The sequence below is a fragment of the Rhinatrema bivittatum genome, chromosome 13 (assembly GCF_901001135.1).
Source record: "Rhinatrema bivittatum chromosome 13, aRhiBiv1.1, whole genome shotgun sequence".
Lineage (NCBI taxonomy): Eukaryota > Metazoa > Chordata > Amphibia > Gymnophiona > Rhinatrematidae > Rhinatrema > Rhinatrema bivittatum.
The window spans coordinates 54,604,189-54,623,476 of record NC_042627.1 but is presented as its reverse complement, the minus strand read 5'-3'; the positions used below and the strand labels follow the sequence as shown (position 1 = coordinate 54,623,476).

The 19,288-nt window shown below is 42.2% G+C and overlaps 1 protein-coding gene across 3 annotated transcripts in view; it reads left to right on the top strand.

The window, feature by feature from the left end:
- The first annotated feature begins 679 nt into the window (after window positions 1-679).
- The window catches only part of LOC115075384 (aromatase), a 39,986-nt gene continuing 21,377 nt past the window's right edge, over window positions 680-19,288 (top strand). The window contains exons 1-6 of one of the 3 annotated variants that reach the window (XM_029575719.1): window positions 680-799; window positions 930-1,130; window positions 2,784-2,934; window positions 7,036-7,190; window positions 12,356-12,532; window positions 15,148-15,262. In XM_029575719.1, coding sequence (XP_029431579.1) covers window positions 956-1,130; window positions 2,784-2,934; window positions 7,036-7,190; window positions 12,356-12,532; window positions 15,148-15,262 — 773 coding nt within the window. In that variant the 5' untranslated portion in view covers window positions 680-799; window positions 930-955. Of the gene's footprint in view, window positions 800-833; window positions 1,131-2,783; window positions 2,935-7,035; window positions 7,191-12,355; window positions 12,533-15,147; window positions 15,263-19,288 lie in introns of those variants that run through there. The other 2 variants (XM_029575718.1, XM_029575720.1) reach the window with 2 other exon arrangements.

The following is a 19,288-nucleotide window of genomic DNA, read 5'->3' as shown; positions in this document are numbered from 1 at the left end:
CCTTTTAAAAATCTGGCCCATAATATATGTGCATATGTTTAGAAAATGGATAAAGTATGTGTTTTCTTGCATTGGAAATATCTGCGCAAACTGAAACATATACGTGTACTTTTGTAACAGAAATATGCAGTATTTTATAAACCGAGCAGCTCTTGCAGCACAGTTTATAAAATATTAACTTTAATCTCCACACATGCATGCAAATGCTGTACTGTGGATAGGTTTGAAAGTTGGGCTTTAACAATGTACATTCCAGTCTTCTCCAGGATCATTACAACTATTAAAACTGTGTACTATGTTATAGGTAATACCCATGTAATCTAAAATTCTTTATCAAGAAAGATCAGGAGTTCATGACCTGATGACAGCAGTCACTGGCTGGTATTTCAGCAAATGCCATTCTGGAAGAGGTTGGTCTATGCCTGTTGCATTCTCTCTTTCAGAACTATGTCAAGAGCTCCACATGCTTTTGGAAATCTGACAAAAAAATGGAATCTACATGCATCTTCCTCCTACTTCTCACTCCTTCACCTAAGGCAGCCACACATGTAGAGTTTAATAGTCTTTTATTATGGTTAGAAATTTGGCACACCGTCTAGCGTTGACGTCATTATGAGCACGTCAAGGACAATACAGCAGATAAAAGGACTGTCCCTCTTGGAATCAAAAGAAACCTGAGGTTTAATATCAAGGCTGTAGGCACTTATTGTTTCTAGGCAAAAGTTTATTATCTTTCTGTTTTGACTTGGCAGTTAGCTGGTCTTGCCTTATCAGCTAGACTCTCAAATATAAAAAAAAGGTAATGCTGGAATAATTTACACAGTAAAAATACTCACAAGTGGTTAGAAACATGAAGCACAGATATTGAAGGCTAATGCATGGTTGGGCTTTTAATCTTATTTTGTCTATTTTTAATAACTTGTTGCAAGGGCAAAAAGAAGATTCTCATGACAAGATGGTTTTGGAAAAGTTGAACCTGATGCATTACAACATAACAAACGTGGTGCCAGAAGTGATGCCAGCAGCTACAGTTCCAATATTGGTCTTCGTCTGCTTTCTGCTTATTGTTTGGAATTATGAAGACACTTCATCATCATCATCGTCATCATCATCATCATCATCAATACCAGGTAACTTACAACTAATTTGTTCCAAAAGCCCAAGCAGAAGGTTTAATAAATAAAATTTAAAAAAAGTGAAAATACATGCTTATACAAATTTATATATAGAAAACAATTTTAGGTTGCAAATTTTTTTCTGTGGCATTTTCCCTTTCTAGAAGTTGCAGGACATTTAAATTCTTTTTCATAATAAGCAGTATTTCACAATTTTGTAGATTGCAATTTTTTTGCCCTAAAGTTGCTTGATCCTTAAAGCTGGCCTTTTTTACATAAGCAGGTAAAATAAAGAGCAGCTCCATTATTTAAAAAAATATACTGTATAAAACTAGTCTGATGTCTTTCAGAGATTTTAATTTTAATTTTACAAGCCACATAGCCTAACAGATTCAAGCTGCTGGTACCACTGATCTGCTAAATCTGAAATCTACTGACAGCAGCAGGAGATCAGCCCTACCAGCTGTTTGGATCCCCGTTGGGATCCATGGCTTGCAAAAGTAAGATCTGCAAATCCGCCCTATGAGTAACATTCTATTACAAACATAAATCTCAGATTTTTCAAGATGCTTTCAATATGGCAAACCTCATATTGACCAACTGAAAAACACAGTTTGTGGGTTAGTGCAACATGCCTACCCAAAAATGTGTGAACAGAAGAAGCATAGAAAATATATCTGGCAGCTGCAAAGCAAACACCTCGATAATTGCTGAAGGCACTGTGGGCCAGAATTAAGGGATAAAACAAAATTAGTGCAAAAGAAGCACCAATGCCTACAAGTCAGTTTGTTAGCACAATTTTGCAATAGAATATCTTTTGGCAAAAAAACTTAACTTTCAGAAGGTAAAAAAAATTCCTCAGAAAATATTTTAGAAGCTAAACTCTGTGTACTAAATTATGCTGATGGACTTTTTCCCCACATGCACAGAATTTTGCAAAACGTTAAAGGGTGCATATAACTGTTTGGGTTTTTTTTTATTCCTGTAGAATTTTCCCCTTCTGGAAGTTGCAGGAAGGTTTAATTTTTGTTTTCATAATAAGCAGCATTTCAAATTTTTGCAGACCTTTGGTGTTCTTTTTTGCCCTAAAGTTGCCTAGGGTTGCCAACTGGCTCCAGATTTTCAAGGCAAGTTGATCCAGTCCTGCTTTTACTCACCTGCATGCAGGTACTTATAGTCTTGCTTTTCTTAGGCAATGCAATAGGGAAATCAGAATAAGTCCCAGCATGCAATGGGGGTAAACCTAGGACTGGATCAACCAGTCCTGAAAATCTGGAGCCACTTGGCAACCTTAAAGTTGCCTGATCCTTAAACCTGTCCCTTTCAAATAAGCAGGCAAAATAAAGAGCTGCCCCATTATTTATAAAAATACACTGTATAGAACTAGGCTATATATATATATAAATAATAATGACCTTTTATAAGTGGGGCTTAATTTTGCTTCTGTAGTACTGTGACTAGAGTTTATGTGAGACTTGGAGCCTCATGGCACAAGAAGTCACTGAACCCCGACATGATTTGACTACATAACTGAGTTAATGGGGAGAGGAAATGCTCTCTTTCCACAGAGTAAAGCAGTCAGAATTTTAGGGCATGAAATGAACTCGTTCTGGGAAAGATGCACATTCTTCTTAAAACTTGCTCGTTTTTTTTTTTCTCTCCCCCCAGGACCTGGTTATTGCCTTGGGATTGGCCCTCTTCTTTCATACGGCAGGTTTCTTTGGACAGGGATAGGCAAAGCCAGTAACTATTACAACAGCACGTATGGAGATTTCGTGAGAGTATGGATCAAAGGAGAGGAAACCCTCATCATTAGCAAGTATATTTAAAAAAAAAAAAATCTCTCACAAAACTCTGTAACTTTCCATGAAGCTCTGTCCTGTGAAAAGTTATTTTATCTTCAGACTTGGAATCTGATCCATAAAGCTTCTTTCCCCACGTAGTCACAGGAGGGGGGAAAACCCTGAGAGGCTGTCACGCTGGTGCCATTTTATGTCTTCAGCCCGTTTCACCTTATGTCACCCACATAACTACTTTCGAGGCTTTTCCTGAACAGACATCCACAAAAAATGGAGAGAGGCAGAGAGCTGCAATAAATATTGCTGTTAATAATTTAGGGCCTGCCTTACTAAGCTTTTGTCTCAGACAAAGAATGGGAGAGAAGCCTCAGTGAACTTGGCCCTTTATAGTGTGTTTATAGTGGTCTGGATCCTGAGGTGAAATACAAGTAGATGAACAGGGTAACGTGCTTGACTATGTGCTTTCATTCTTGTCCATCCCAGTTAAATCTGCTCTGTCTTAAATTAAGCCAATGAAACTCACACAATTTTTGTTTACATGAAGCATTTTAATAAATGTACTTATTTATTACTCTAATTTATCACTTGCCTTTCCAGGCTAAGTTGAAGGTGAGCTTGCAAAAGCAAAAATCATAAAATTGACAGAACATGTAACAAAAACAAATCTACAATAAAAATCAAAGGTAGGTTTTAAAAGGAGCACACATGCATCCATGTGCGCGCGGTTCCCGGCACACACACGTGGAAGCGGCTATTTTATAACATGTGTGCATTAGCACACACATGTTATAAAATATGGGTCCCGCAAGCACATGCACGCCAGATTTTCATGTTTGCGCACGCATGTGCGGGCGGGTGAACTGCTCCACGTGCAAGGGGGGATTTTGTAAAATATGTGCAGCAATGCGAGCAGGAATTCCCCAGTTCTCTCCCAGTCCGCTCCAATTAAGGGAGGGACTGGGAGGGAACGTCCCTATACCCCTACCTAACTAAATAAAAAAAAATAAAGGGAGAGAAAAGGGGTTTTAGGGGTTGGGGAGGAGAGGGAAAAAGGAGGCAGAGTAGGAAAGAGGATAGGAAAGCTCCCTCCCAGTCCGCTCCTTAATTGGAGCGGACTGGGAGAGAGCTGGTCTAGGCCCGATCGCGTCACCGCGTGTTTTTTAAAATCCCCCCTCCCCCCCATGCATGCGAGTCCTGACTGGCCCGCACATGCACGCGGGTCACTTAAAGTGCGGGAACCATATTTTATAACATGTGCACACAGACATGCACATATTATAAAATAGCCGCATCCTTGTGCACGCGCCAGGAACCGCGTGCACATGGACGCACGCATGCTTGTTTTAAAATCGACCCCTAAATGGGCAAAATGCTTTGTACACCTGATGCATAATCAATTGAGTTATGATTTTCCCCGCTTTATAACATTCATCCTTAAGTCAAGCATTTACAAGAATGCTAATTTGCTACCGGCCTTTACATTTCCTGGCCTCCAGGTTTACCAAAATAGTTAGTTTTGCTTAGAAGACTTTGCTCTGAGCTTCACTGAGCAGTAAAGGGTACATTCTCAGTCAGTCACCTCACTGGCAATGTTCGCTCACATTTTTTTCAGCCCTTCCAAACCCAGTCCATTACCCATCTGCATTGTGCTTAAATATAGAGTTGTTAGGTGGCTAAAAGTGTGTGCATAGTTCTAAGGTATTAAACAATGTTATAAAGAATGCCTCTTATGCACATACACATTTGAAATTAAAATGCACTTGCACAGATTTCAATAGAACCTATGCATGTCACCCTCTGATCCTGCCCAAAACATACCCCCAGGAGCACTTTATCTCAGTCCAGCTAAAGGGGCCACATGCCGTGGAACCCCCCCACATGTAATTCTCAGACAGACAATTTGCCCTATTTATCCAGGTAAATGGCTTCGTAGTCCTGCAGATACTTGGGACACCAAGCTCATTTTGAAAGACAAACCCCGCCTTTGAAAATCTGGAAAGCGATGGACAGCGGGTCTGATGCACCAGTGTCCGCATGCCCCTGCTTCCAAGCAGCTGCTAAATCACCTATGGAAAGCACAGACGGCACTTTTAAAGTGCAAGCCCCTTGTGTACTTCCCCTCCCCCAGCCTCATTCCACTCGGATTCCACCCTTTGCCTGCCCTTTATGCCACACAGACAAAAGTACCTGCTCTGTCATTTGTGAGACTACTTTAATCTGTAGAAGGGAGTGGGCAATTTTCATTAGGGAGTTTCCTGTGGATTAACTGTTTACCTATAGGAAAAGCTTTGAAAATTATCCTTCATATGTTGACTGCATAATACAGACATGATGGACTTCTCTCTCAGCCTGTCTTAGATTTCCTGCCTATTATTTTTTTCTTACATTTATGACTGCAGTTGTTTTCTATCAGCATCTGCAATGTTGCAGCTCCCCCTAATGGGAACTATAAGTCTAGGAGTTCATAATGCAGAAGGTAAAATATATTCAAATCAAGCCAAAACTTCCTATAGCATAGTGTCTTCATATGAGACTAGAAATCCAGAAAACCAACATAAAATGCATTCTTCCCTCAGAATTAAGCATTACTACTAGGCCATGTGCTGTCAGTGTAGCGGCAATATTACAGATTTGTTTATATTTCCCCTTCATATTTCAAGATATCACCTCAGGGCCAGCCAATACCATTTTAAATTATCATCCTGGTAGGGGCAGGAGTGCCTGGGGATCCCTCCTGCTCCATTTGGATTTCTTAAGACTCACCACCTAGGAAATATGGCTCTGAGCAGGTGGGGAATGGCCAGGTAGGTCCAGGGGGAGGCTTTCATTTTTAAGTTTTGTAGTGCTGGCTCTATTTTTATTTGATGGGGTTGGGTGGGAGTGGAAGGGTTTTGGCCAAGACTGATGGCTGCTTTGAAAAATAAAATGAAAAAAAAAAAAAAACCCAAACAAAATTTTGTTTGTTTGTTTATTGCTTTGTTTTATTTCCAAAATGAAATGAAATGAAACAGGACATTTCATTGAAATGTCCTGTTTCGTTTCAAATGGAAGAACATCTCTCGTAATGTCTCTTATATTATAAGAGATATCATTTTGTGCTGATTGGGTGAGAAGACTGAAAAACAAAGCTGAGTGATTTCATTTGCCCCAATCGATGTGAAATGGTATCCCCTAAGAAAGATACACTTATATAGTAACAGTAATAGCCGGCAGAAAAAGACCCAAATGGTCCATCCAGACTGCCCAACTTTTTCTTTTCTATTATTAGGGTAATTGTTGCTCTGCATAGATTACCCAAGTCAACGTAGGTTACCCTTTTTTTTGTCTCCATCATTTAACCACTAGGAATCCTCTATGTTTATTCTATGCCATTTTGAATTTCATTACCATTCTTGTCCTCACTACCTCTTCCAAGAGGGCATTCCATGCATTCACCATCTTTTCTGTGAAGAAACACTTCCCAACGTTGGTGCTGTCTTGACCCCTTCAGCATCAATTGTCTTATTGTAGAGCAACTACTGGTATGTCACGTTTGTAGATTACTACTATTATATTGTATGACTTGTTTATTACTTTGCAAGAGAATTAGAAAAATAGACTATCGCACTTATTACAAAAGATGAAATTATGTTTCTGCATGTGAAATAGCAATTGAAAATATGAAAATGTTGGCAGAAAGTTTTCTATTTATCTTGGCAAATAATATTGAAAGTCTAGGTGGGTTTTGAATGTACAGAGTCCCACTTCTAACCAACAGTATAGTGCAGAATAGTGTACTACTGCTCATTAACTTCAAGCTAGTGCTAATTCAACCATTTTTCTGTGAAAATCATAGTGCATCCACACCACAGAGAAATCAAGTGTCAAGAAGGAACATTCAGCTTAGCCCTAGATGATACCTCAAAGATCCCACGTCCTCCTGAATCACTATCCTCTTCATTAACTGCTCACCCTATCCCTTTGCCAAAGCCTGTAGGCTACTGGTCTTCCTTGATAAAATTTAGTTAGGCCAGCTAAATGCTGTTAAGCAACTGATAATGTTGTTTATCTAAATGTATGTAAACCAGTGCCAAACATCTTGCTAATGAAAGCATGTAAATACCGGTATATGTTTTTTTCAGATCGTCTGCTGCATTTCATGTGATGAAGCATGGCCATTACAACTCCAGATTTGGCAGTAAACTTGGGTTACAGTGTATTGGCATGAATGAAAATGGCGTCATATTTAACAACAATCCAGATCTTTGGAGAGTGGTTCGACCTTTTTTCATCAAAGGTAAGATATTTTCTGTGTTGCATTATAGCCTATTTAGTCTTATTTTGCTTACATTTTAATTCCACCCCCTCCAATTTAAAGCTCTGGGTGATTACAAAATGAACAAAAATATATGTAAATTAAAAAACACATCTATCAACAACACAAATCTTATAACTAAAATATTTAAGAAAAGAAAAATACACACAAAGCATTTATATAAAAATTAAAATACGAGCAGATAGAAAACAACTGAATAGCATACAACTAAATGCCAACCAAAAGCAGAGGCGACCAACCAAGTCTTGCATGACTTTGGAAAAACTCAGATAATCATCCACAGAACACAACTTACTAGCTGGTAAATTACAAAGGGAAGGACATGGGCAGGAAAAAGCTTTCTTTTTATTTTCAATCAACCAAACATTACTATCAGCAGGGAGCTCCAATGAAGCCTCCTAAGAGGAATGCAAATGTATTTTAGGAAAATAGCAGGTTGCTCAATCTTTCAAGTACAGAGGAATTTGGTTGTGCAATGATTTAAAAACAAGAAGATAATTTTAAACTGAATTCTAAAAGAAAGAGGTAATCAATGAAATGACCTCAGGGTCAATGAAATATGATCATGAAGCCTTATTACATAATATTTTGGCCACTGTATTTGGTACTACCTGTAACATACAGAGTGAAAAGGATTTCAGACTGCGCCGTACTTTTGATCTAAGGTACCTTTCTGTATTGCACTGAAACACACTAATCACGGCAAAAGAAATTCTGAGCAGATGTTTCTTAAAGTACAGCTAATTATCTTCTGATATGTAGGGATGAGCATGGGAAAACATTTTGTTTCATTTCCTTTGTTTTTTTAATTAGTTTTTCCTTTGGTTTGATGATTATTTAGGTTTGTTTCTTTTAATCGAAACAAAACAAACACCAAAGCAAAACAAAAAAAAAAAAAGAAGAAAAACAGAAAAGAAGGGCCCCCCTTCCCGATCAAAATGCCATCCCCAGCACCACAGCAATAAAAAAATAACACACCCCTCTCCTCCCTAGGTCTCCCCAATTCCTCTACGCTCCCCGTACCCATCTTATCACATCCATGGGGGTCATACAAGTCTAAATAGTGCAGGAGCGATCCCCAGTCGCTTCTGCCGCTTTGGGTCCCATTCTTAACAATGTGGCGGCCAGCCCCGAGGCTGGTGCCAGGCTACTGTCCGGCCGTGATTGGGACCCAGCAGGGCAGGAATGAAGATAGCTCCTGCCCATTTTGACTTCTACGATCCAACAAATGGGGCGAGATGGGTACAGGAAGGGTTGGAGGAAGCATAAGGGGTTTAATTTTTTTTTTTTTTTTTTTTTTTTTTTACTGTGGCGGTGCCTGGGGGTGGGAGCGGGGCTTTGGAAGTGCCAACGGTGGCAGCAGTGGGCTGGGAGCTATATTGTGAAATGAAAAGCAAAACCCAACAAGTTGTTCGGCTTTTCTTTTCAATTTGCTTGGAAATGACATGAAATGGAGTGATCGTTGCATTTTTCATGTCGTTTGAAAATAAATGCACACCCCCTGCCAATGAGCAAGCTCCCTGCGAAAGGTACTTAAGCATAGTTTGAAAGTAGGCATCTTGCAAAATAGGTCACTTCGATAAAGCATAACCTTTGGCTTTACTGCGCTGTGACCTCCAGCTGAAAACTGCTTTGTATATTGACCGAGAATCACTGCACATTATTAGGCAGGATAATACTCTCAGGAATTGGCATCATTAAGTGATGGCCTTCCTTTTGACTGATGGTATAAGCCCCTGAAAGTGCTTTCCTGAGCTCTGCATTCTGTTAGAGTGACTTTCCTCAGTGCAGAGACATGCTAAAGAAAAGGAATGGAGCCATTAACAATATATTGTCATTTAAAAATTCTAGTAACCATGACGGTCCTAAAGAAAATAGCTGTCTTAAGAGCTTGAGTCACATGGAGGCTAATTTCAAACAAATAAGCATGATGGCATATATGCACTTTATGATCATGAACAGATCTATGCAAGTATTTTATAACCTGCATGTATGTGATATATGTAGGCTTATGCACGAATACATGCAATGCATTGAAACCATGTATATCAATGCATTAACGCGCATACTTTTCCTATCTATTTTTAAAATATACATACACACAAACGTAAAGTAGGAATTACTCACATAAGTCCCAATTTACGCACGCAACTTGGCCAATTTTAAAACATGCAAGTACATGAAATAAAACAATTCACCAATTGGTCCACCAGTTTGCCTAGTCCTTCGCCAGGTCATCGAGACCTTTGTGGTTCTTCAACTTGAACACACCACAGCTCACACGGACTTCCCACCAAGTCAGTACTACACAATACACATGCTTAATATCACTTATGCCCAGGGGGCGAAGGCTAACTGCTAAATTTGAAGGTGCGCCACAAAATTTACTGCTGCCATGTGACCTTCCCTCTGAGCTGTCTCCCCAGCCTAATATTATCAACAAAGGCCAGGCCCAAAATGTCCCCTTTGACATTACATTGAGCCAGCCACTGATGAAGGTGTTGCGCTGGGGAAGGCAGTTCAGCGTGTTGGCAGCCTGGAGCGGTAACAAAGCTTTACTTTATCAGTAACTGGTGTCGGCAGTGAGGGCCAGCTTAAGACAATCTGCTGCCTGAGGTGAGGGATGAGATGGCCCTCTCCCACCACCACTAAGGTGCTCAAAAGGATGCACCCTCCAAGATCCAGGCCCTCACTAACTTACCATACAAAAAAAATAAATTCAAATTTTGGTGTCACCTCGGTAACAGCTCTTCCCCTGCCCCAACTGGTACCTCTAAGCCAGTCGGGCTGCAACTTAAACACTGGCACCCCCTCCCCTCTGCAGCCTGTGGTGAAACATCCCCTTTGGGACCGTGGGGCTCTGCATCTACGGAGCCCCACATGGTTCAAACATCTGCTGTTACAGCTGCTTGGGGCCACAGAGTTCTAACATTCACCCCTCTTTACCCACCACTGCCATCCCAGGGCCAGTGCAAGATGCTAGGTTCTCTAGGCAAAGCTTACAGGCTCGTGTGACCCCCTCCTCACACACAATTAAAAATTATGCAGTTATAATAGATTCTAAATACAGTCTTCTGAGGTAAAAATATCACAGCACGTATATTATGAGGCACATATTCAGCTGCTGTATAGTTCTGACAATTAGCTGGATATACTCATTTGGTTAACTAGTGCTGTATATTCAATGGCGTAGCCGTGCCACCGAACATACCCGTTATTAAAGTTAACTGGATTAATATATCTGGCTAACTTTAGGACAGCTCTATGGCCTGACCAGAGTTAGCCGGATAAATTGGCTAAGTCTGAATATTGAGTTAGTTGCTTAACTTATTCGGCTAACTTGACTCCTCCCCGATCCGCCCATTCTCTGCCCTTGACTTAGCTGGCTAAATACTGGCCGTAGGCAGATATTCGACGGCGCCATTCAGCTGGTTCAGTAGTACCAGCTGAATGGCGCCAGCTGAGGATCATTTTAAATATTGGCTTCTCCATTTACACATTCTGCTGTGGTGCGAACTAGAAAACTTTGCAAAAAAGACACTTGGAACCTATATAATATTAGGACTAGTGAGACATGTGTCGGATGTAAGCTTGCTCATCAGAAAGTCACGAGTGAATTAAATTATAATATAATAAACCCTCCCATACTAAACAGCACTAATTGCCAGCATTCAAACAGTAAAAACCCAACCAAAGAAAAAGGCAACACTACAAATATTACTCCAGATCCTAAACATCAATACACCACCTATTAGGAAAACAGAACAAGCCAGGCTGTTATAGATCCTTACAAAGATACTATACACTAGTAGAATAACTCACTTCACTCACAAATGCAGAACACAGAAAAAGGAGATCATAAAGTATAAATAGAAACGCACAATTGGAAACCGCAACAAAAACCATTCCTCACAAAAACAATAAAACCATGAAATATAAAACATCATAATAAAACCTTACTAATAAAAAGATTAAATATTTTGAAACAGTTGATGAACAGAATAACATCCAATAATTAATAACTCATATTAACATTTTTTAAATTTACCAAACCAATAAAATATTTAAAAACTGCACACACAGCAAGTAGTACAAAAAAAATCCCCCACTTTCCAAAGAAATTTCCAGTCACCTTGAGATTATCCAGGATTAGTTGGGAAGGAGGTGGTCTACGGGCTGGAGCTGGAGAGGTGATAGTGGCCCTGATGAGCCTTTTCTTGTATAGCGCAGGAAAGACGGGAGGTGAGTTGCTGGTGGTTGAAAGAGGAGACTGAAGGCATGGGCTATTGCTGCAGCAGGGTAAGGTAGAGCCCGCAGGCAATTTCTCGATGGCAGTGTAGCCCCACCGTAAGCGCTGGAAAGAAATCACAGCATTTTCAGACTAGTTACGAGATGTGAGTAGCTGCTGTGCTGGACTGGAGGGTGAAAATCCGGACAATTTCCAGACATTTTAGGCTTCCATCTAGCTAGTAACAGTACGGAAAGTCAGTGGTGCACGGCACTGTGCACTATGGATGCTACACCCCTGCTTATGCCAGATATGATTAACAGTATACGAGAAAGCTGGCAAAGGTGCATGCATGTCTTCTAAAATAGCAACATTCATACATAAGTTCTGGCCTCACCCCAGACCTCCCCTTTTTACACACGTATGTACGCACGCTAAAGTAAAAACACACGCGCATTTTTCACTTTTATAAAGTACGGAATACATGAGTAGAGGCTACTTACACACATATAATGCTCATTTTTATGCCCTTAAAGTTTAAAAAATTCACCCCTAAGCTTTTTTCCCCATAGACACAGCACGGAAAAAAAAGCCTTTAGCAAATCAGACCCTTAGGAGGTCTAAGCTTTACATCAACCCTGAATTCCAGTCCAGCTTCAAATATTGCACATCTGTAACATGATGAACATCAGCAATTTCTTGTGCAGGATGAGGGGTGGAGGAAGTTACACATGCAGTAGTTGAAATCCAAAAACAAATTGCCAATGCAGTGAATTATTAACCGTCAGAAAAACTGTATAAATGCAAACTTAGCTGAAGGTGAAGGTTAGCTAACAGGCATCTGTTTGCAAATATTAAGCTAAAACGATGGTAATATCTGGTGTCTGGGAAATTTCAGCTTTGTCTGGGCCGGGCATTGCACAGACCACAGAAATTTGCACTAATTCAACCACGGCACATCTGGACCAGCTAGAGCAGGTGGCCAATGAGATTGGAAACGTGAAAGTGCTGAAACTCATGAGGCTGATCATCCTGGACATCTCCAACAGGCTCTTCCTGAGGATTCCTTTGGACGGTAACCAGTCTGCCCGCGCAGCTTTCTCAACCTGGGAAATTTGGATTTCAGGTGCCCTGAGATTGTCATGGATTGGGGGGAGGGGGAGGAGAGGCGTGGACAGCATACAGACTTTCTTCTCTCTCTCATACACTGTCTCCCTCTCTCTCCCACACATACACACCCCACCCACTCTCTCTCTCCCCCACACCTTCACCACCCTCCCCAGTCACCCATCCCCACTACCCACCCACTCTCTTTCCCCCACTCCTATACAACCTTTTTCTCTCTCCCCATCCACATTCACTCTCCCACCTCACCATCTACTCTCTTCCCCCACAACCTCCCCCCATTCACTCTCTTGCCCTCACACCCATCCATCCACTCTCTATCCCTCTCTGCACCCTCTCCCCCACCCTCCACCTTTCACTCACTCTCTCCTCCCCATTCTCTCTCATACACCCCCTTTCTTTTACTCTCAGGGCCTCCTCCTCGGCTGTCACCAGTGGGATGGACTCACTAGCAGCCTGCAAGGTTCTCGTTTGGAATGGTCAATGACCCCCCCCCCCCCCCCATCCCCCACTCAAACTCTGCCTGTATTCGTGGTGTGGGCAGGCAGCAGCAGTTGTTGCATTTAAGAGACATCATCTCCTGCTGCCACGGGGCCAATCTCGAAGTAAGAGCAGAGAGGTTGGCCCTGCAGCAGCAGAAGATGGCATTCACTTAAATGCAACTCCTGCCGCTGGCTGTGGGAGAAGAGTGGGAAGTGGACTATTTTATAAGATCACACGGCTGAGGTCACTCATTTGCTGGTGCCACCCTCACTTGCTGGTGCTGCCCTGTGCAACTGCACTGGGCCTGATTCTAAAGATCATGCCTTCAAAAGGATATAAACTAAATAGAACACAGATTAGCTACTAAAATAATCAACAGTCTTCATTATAAAGAGTTTAGGGACTGACCTAAAGATCTATACATGAATATCCTGGAAGAAAGGAGGGAAATGAGAGATATGATAGAGGTTGGTATATACTTAAATACATTCAAACACAAAAATCTAATACCACCCCATCAACATACAGATCCAGAGAACCAATAGCTATCTGAAGACAGCATATCTGACCTCCAGATCGCACTACCATTTGCTAAACAATACCTAGCAATATGCCAGAGAGAGAGAGAGAGAGCATAAACATGTTTTCAGGGACCCTGGTGGGGCAGAGAAGCTATTTCCAGGTTTGGCATGACATTAGAAGAGAACGAAGACATGAATCGATAAGGATATAGTCAACTCCCTAACAGTGAATAAACGTGTGCAAGTGGTTGTGCAGTTCAAGATTGATTCAAGCGAGAATGCAGTCAGGCCCGTCTGGCAGGCTGTTTGCACAGATCAGCAAACAGGTTGCACACATGGGGGCCTCACAAGCTTTTGCGGCAATGCATAGCTAGGTCGATCTGGCAGGTTACGCATCTTTCGAGTCGATCGGATCTGTATGGCAGGTCGACAGCAGTAGGGCAAGCAGGCTGAACGCAAAAGAAGGAATTAAGCAGGAGCAATGACTGCATGACGATATTTGCTTGCATTTTAAAAGCCGAATCTGGAAAGTTAGTTAGGATGTAGTTTGATGCTCATTCTTTTTTGATGTATTCTAGCTGCAGCCAGTTCTTATTCCTCTAAACCTGTCCCACTTTGCATCTTTTTCTAAAATCATAGTAATGACTATGGGGTGTTGGTGGGGGGAGTTGCAGTGGGACTCATAGAAGGGGACAAGTTGGATCCCATCAACAGTGCTCCTGATATGGCCTTACAAATTGCTGTCTCTGTATCTAACATACAGGCCGATACAGTACAGTGCCCGCCGATGGAGCGCACTGTTAACCCTCTATTGGACGCGCGTTTGACATGCTAGCATTACCCCTTATTCAGTAAGGGGCCGAAAATGCGCGTCCAACCCCCTGAACCTAATAGCGCCCGCAATATACAAATGCATGTTGATGGCCCTATTAGGTATTCCTGCGCGATTCAGAAAACAAAATGTGCAGCCAAGCTACACATTTTGCTTTCAGAAATTAGCACCTACCCAAAGGTAGGTGTTAATTTCTCCGGGCACCGGGAAAGTGCACAGAAAAGCAGTAAAAACTGCTTTTCTGTGCACCCTCCGACTTAATATCAAGGCAATATTAAGTCGGAGGTTCCGAAAGTTTCCAAAAGTAAAAAAATAAATAAATAAATTTGAAGTCGGCCCGCAGCTGTCGGGTCGAAAACCGGACGCTCAATTTTGCCGGCGTCCGGTTTCCGAGCCTGTGGCTGTCAGTGGGCTCGAGAACCGATGCCGGCAAAATTGAGCGTCGGCTGTCAAACCCGCTGACAGCTGCTGCTCCTGTCCAAAAGGAGGCGCTAGGGACGCGCTAGTGTCCCTAGCACCTCCTTTTGCCTGTTTTTACCGCCGGGACTAATTTGAATAGTGAATCGCGTGCACAGGAGAGTGGCCTGTGCGTGCGCCGGGAGAGCGGGCATTCGCCCGCTCTCCCGCGGACTTTACTGTATCGGCCCGAAAGTAAATCAGGAGACATGTCTTAGTATCACACATTTAAGATAATCATGTGCTTTTTTTTCTTGCTTCTATTATTTTCAGAACATGAAATGGTACTTAAAATTCAAGAGTACTTTGATGCCTGGCAGACACTCTTATTGAAGCCTGATATCTACTTCAAGATATCTTGGTTATATAAGAAGTATGAGAAGTCAGCGTAAGTATCAATAATGTTAAATCTGTGTTGGGAAAACTCCAAATAGAGCAGGTACACAGAAAATTGAAACAGCGTAGAAAACGCAGCTATAGAGGCATTTTACAATCCTTCAGGTCTTTAATTTGTCAGTTTGGTTGGCACACAAGAATGAGGTCAGTCCAAAAATCTTCACCATCGAAAAGAAATTCAATGGAGCATTTTAATATACAGGTAATCTTACCAACACAATCTTCCAACCTGAAATTCTGTGATAAGTAATGAAATGCTAATTTAAATATATTTTTGAGCTTTCGATGTTCTGCGGGTAGGGTAGGACATGAATTCTTTGTTCACGTCTCCACTTCAACTTTGAGCATTTTCTTTGCCACTCACTCCCACCCCTGTATTGATATAAACAAATTAATTATTTACCATGAGGTGTTTTTTTTTATTGATATCACCTACCACAACAAAGAAACAATCCCAGAAAAAGCTTTGCATTGCAATCATTGCAATGGTTTCTGCTCTGCCAGAATAAGGTTGGCTCTCATGCTGAGCTATTAAAAAATATATATTCTTGGGTTTTTCTGTCCATGTGCCAGTACAAACTGTGTTTTCTTGATCATTATTGGCATCCATTTCCTTAGTGGGCACAGATGAAACAACACCGTGTGCCGAGATAGGCATCTGTGGTGGCAAGCGAAGCCCCCTCGTCCCACCCGCTCTGCACTCTAAACTGCTCTGCACGGTTACTCGGTGAATTTGTTTTGGTGGGCTGAAAGACCATCTGTTCTTGGATGCCGCCCCATACTTGGACAGGCATCTCTTTCTGCGCTTGGTTCTAGCCTAATGCTTTTCAGTCTCCCTCTCCATGCAAGGTTCACTTTCCCTTGTTACCCCCCCAGGGCTCTGCCTGATCCGTGGCACGGTGTTCCCAAGCCTGCACTTTGACTACTTCTAGCAGACGTCACTTCTTCCCATCCCCTATAGCAGAATGGCCAGAATCGGAAGCAGAATGCTAGGCCTAAGCATTTAAGCTTAGATACTGTGATGCAAACTTTCCATCCTAATTAAACAGGAGATGCTGCTGCGCTCCGTGATTCAATAGCTGGTTTTTCCAACTCAGACTTTTGGGATAGGAACTTGCTACTTTGTACCTCCAAACCAACTGCTATGGGGGGGGGAGATTTACTTGGCTTTTAGCCAAGTAAAACTAACTGGTTAAAAATTCCTCTCTCCCCCTAGGTGTGGCATGTTTGGGTCAGAGTTTTTTTTTGTTTTTTTTTATTTAGCTGAACCGCAGGATATTCAGCAATCACTGGCTGAATTAGTCTTCCTTCGCACAGTCACAACCAAAAGCTGCCCTAAATGTAACTGTGCAAGATTTAGCCGGATATTTAATTGCCCATTTAGCCGGGCTGGTGTCGCTGAATATTCCAATAAAGATAACTAGGTAAAGTTATCATGACCACTCTGTAGCCACTGAACATAGGAACATGAGGGCAGATAAAGACCTACGGCCCATCTGGTCTGCCCCTCACCTCTCACTCAGCTTTAGAGCCCCTTCCTCTGTTTGTTCCATGCTCTTTTGAGTTCTGTCTTTGACTCCACCACCTCCACAGGAAAGCTATTGCAGGAGTCCACCATTCTTTCTATAAAGAAATATTTCTTTAGAATACTCCTGAGTCTTACCCCTTTCACCCTCATCCCATAATCCCTCATTCCAGCGCCTCCTTTCCATTGAAAGAGGCTCATGTCTCTGCATTTATTCCTTGGAGGTATTTAAATGTCTCTATCATATCTCCCCTTTTCCCTCCTTCCTTCCTTCCAGATTTTACATATTTAGATCTTTGACTGTCCCCCATGGGCTTTATTATTTAGTAGCTTCCTTCTGGACTGATCTGATTCACTCTCTATCCCTTTGAAGGTTCAGTCTCCAGAATTGTTCACCTTACTCCAAAATGAGGTCTCACCAGAGACTTAAACAGATGCTGTATCACTTCCTTTTCCTGCCCAGCTAATTCCTTTTCTTCTGCATCCAAACATTGTTCTGGCTTTTGCAATCTCCTTATCTGCCTGTTTGGCCACCTTAAGATCATCAGATAAGATCAGCCCCGGATCCTGCTCCTGTTTTGTGCACAGAATATCAAGCTCTATACTACTAAGGGCTACTGTCCCTGAGCTAGCTGGAGACCTTTAGCTGCTTTACCTTACTATTTCCTTTCTTTATTAGATAATGTCATAATTATATACAGATATATTGCAAAAACATTTCATTGCATATCTTGCACAATAAATCATAACAAACCAAGATGACAACAATGTTTATACAGCACCCACCTTCATGTCAGTGCGATTAAAGGTGAGACTCAAAGTTACTTGTAGGAAAATTCTAGGAAATGCATCAGACCAGATGGGCTTCGGAGGCCTGTGGCCTCTCAGTTTTGGCTCAGATCCCCACCCTTACCAGCAGGTTCATGACTCAGCTGAGTCAGCCTCTTAAAGGTGCAGGAGTTAGAGGGCCTGCAGGCCCCTTGTGCCTTTAAGGGGGCTAACTTGAAGGAGAAGCACCACTGACCTTGGGCTAGACTTGTAAAAGTCTGAGACCATCAAAATCTTTATGTTCACTTTTGGGAAGTATTTATTCCGCCCTCCCCCCCCCCCTCTCAGCCCCTTAAAGGTTCAGAAATGACTGGGCTGGGGCTAAGCTTATTTGCATACCTGAGAGATTAACCTGTGTATAAACTGTATTAACCACAGAGTGAAAACTAGAAACAGCAGAAACAAGGCAGGAAGAGAGAGTGAAGAGGCAGGAGATGCAGAGTCTTGCCAGAAATTAAAAGGGTTTTGTAGCCACTGCCGTGAAGACCCACATAAGATGAAGTTAAGGATGGGTTTAGGGCAGGAGGCTGGCCACAGCACCTCCATGTTAACCTTGAGCCCCCCCCCCAAAACAAAAAATTCAGTTCTAGCTACGCTGCTGTTGTGAATTTCCTCTCTGATCCCGTCCCAGCAGTGTTTCTGTGGTCTAGCACCTGAGAGTTCGGCTTATAGATTGTGTTTAATGCAGAGCTTCCCAAACCTGTCCTGAGCACCCCATAGTCAGTTGGGGGTTCAGGATATCAACAATGAGATAAATTTTCATATCTCATGCATATCTCATGCAGAGGCGTGGGATAAACACTGTGGATCCATAAAGTCAAGAGGCTGCCAATGAAGAGTGGGTGACTCGCCAGAATGATGGCTACTGCCTGGAGTCAATACCCTTATTAAATAAACATACACAGGCTTACAGTGACTCCAACATCACTCTAAGCTTCAACAGCAAGAGGAAATGTGGAAAAAAGGATTCACACTCACAAAGAGGGGAGTAGCTGGCTTGTTACGGCGGTTACTACCCCAAATCAAATAAGCCTGATACTTCACTTTCAATGCATATACAGCAAAGTTCTCTGATTCAACGGCAGGGGAGAAGAAAAACTGATACTTCACACATCCAGCAGAGCTCTCTGCTTCAACGGCAGGGGAGAAGAAAAGAGGGTTCGCACTCACAAAGCGGGGAGTAGCTGGCTTGTTACGGCGGTTACTACCCCAAACCAAATGTGCCTGATACTTCACTTTCGATGCACATCCAGCATGGCTCTCTGCTTCAACGGCATGGGAGAAGACTTATACGTCACGCATATCCAGCATAGCTCCCTGCTTCAACGGCAGGGGAGAAGAAAAACAACCAATAAGGGCTAATAACATAGTCTGGGTAAAACAAATAAGCATGGGTGCAGCTTGCTTATTGCGGCGGCTACTACCCCTAACGAATCAAGCTAGATATTTCACTTGGATGCAGCTCCATCACTGCTCTCTACATTAAAACTGGGGGTGGAAGGGAAATAGAACCAAGAGCTAAGAGAAACAGATAAGTATGAGAGAAAATATGTGTGAAGCTTGCTGGGCAGACTAGATGGGCCATTTGGTCTTCTTCTGCCGTCATTTCTATGTTTCTATATGCATTGTAGATATCCCAAAACTCCGACTGGCTGTGGGGTCCCC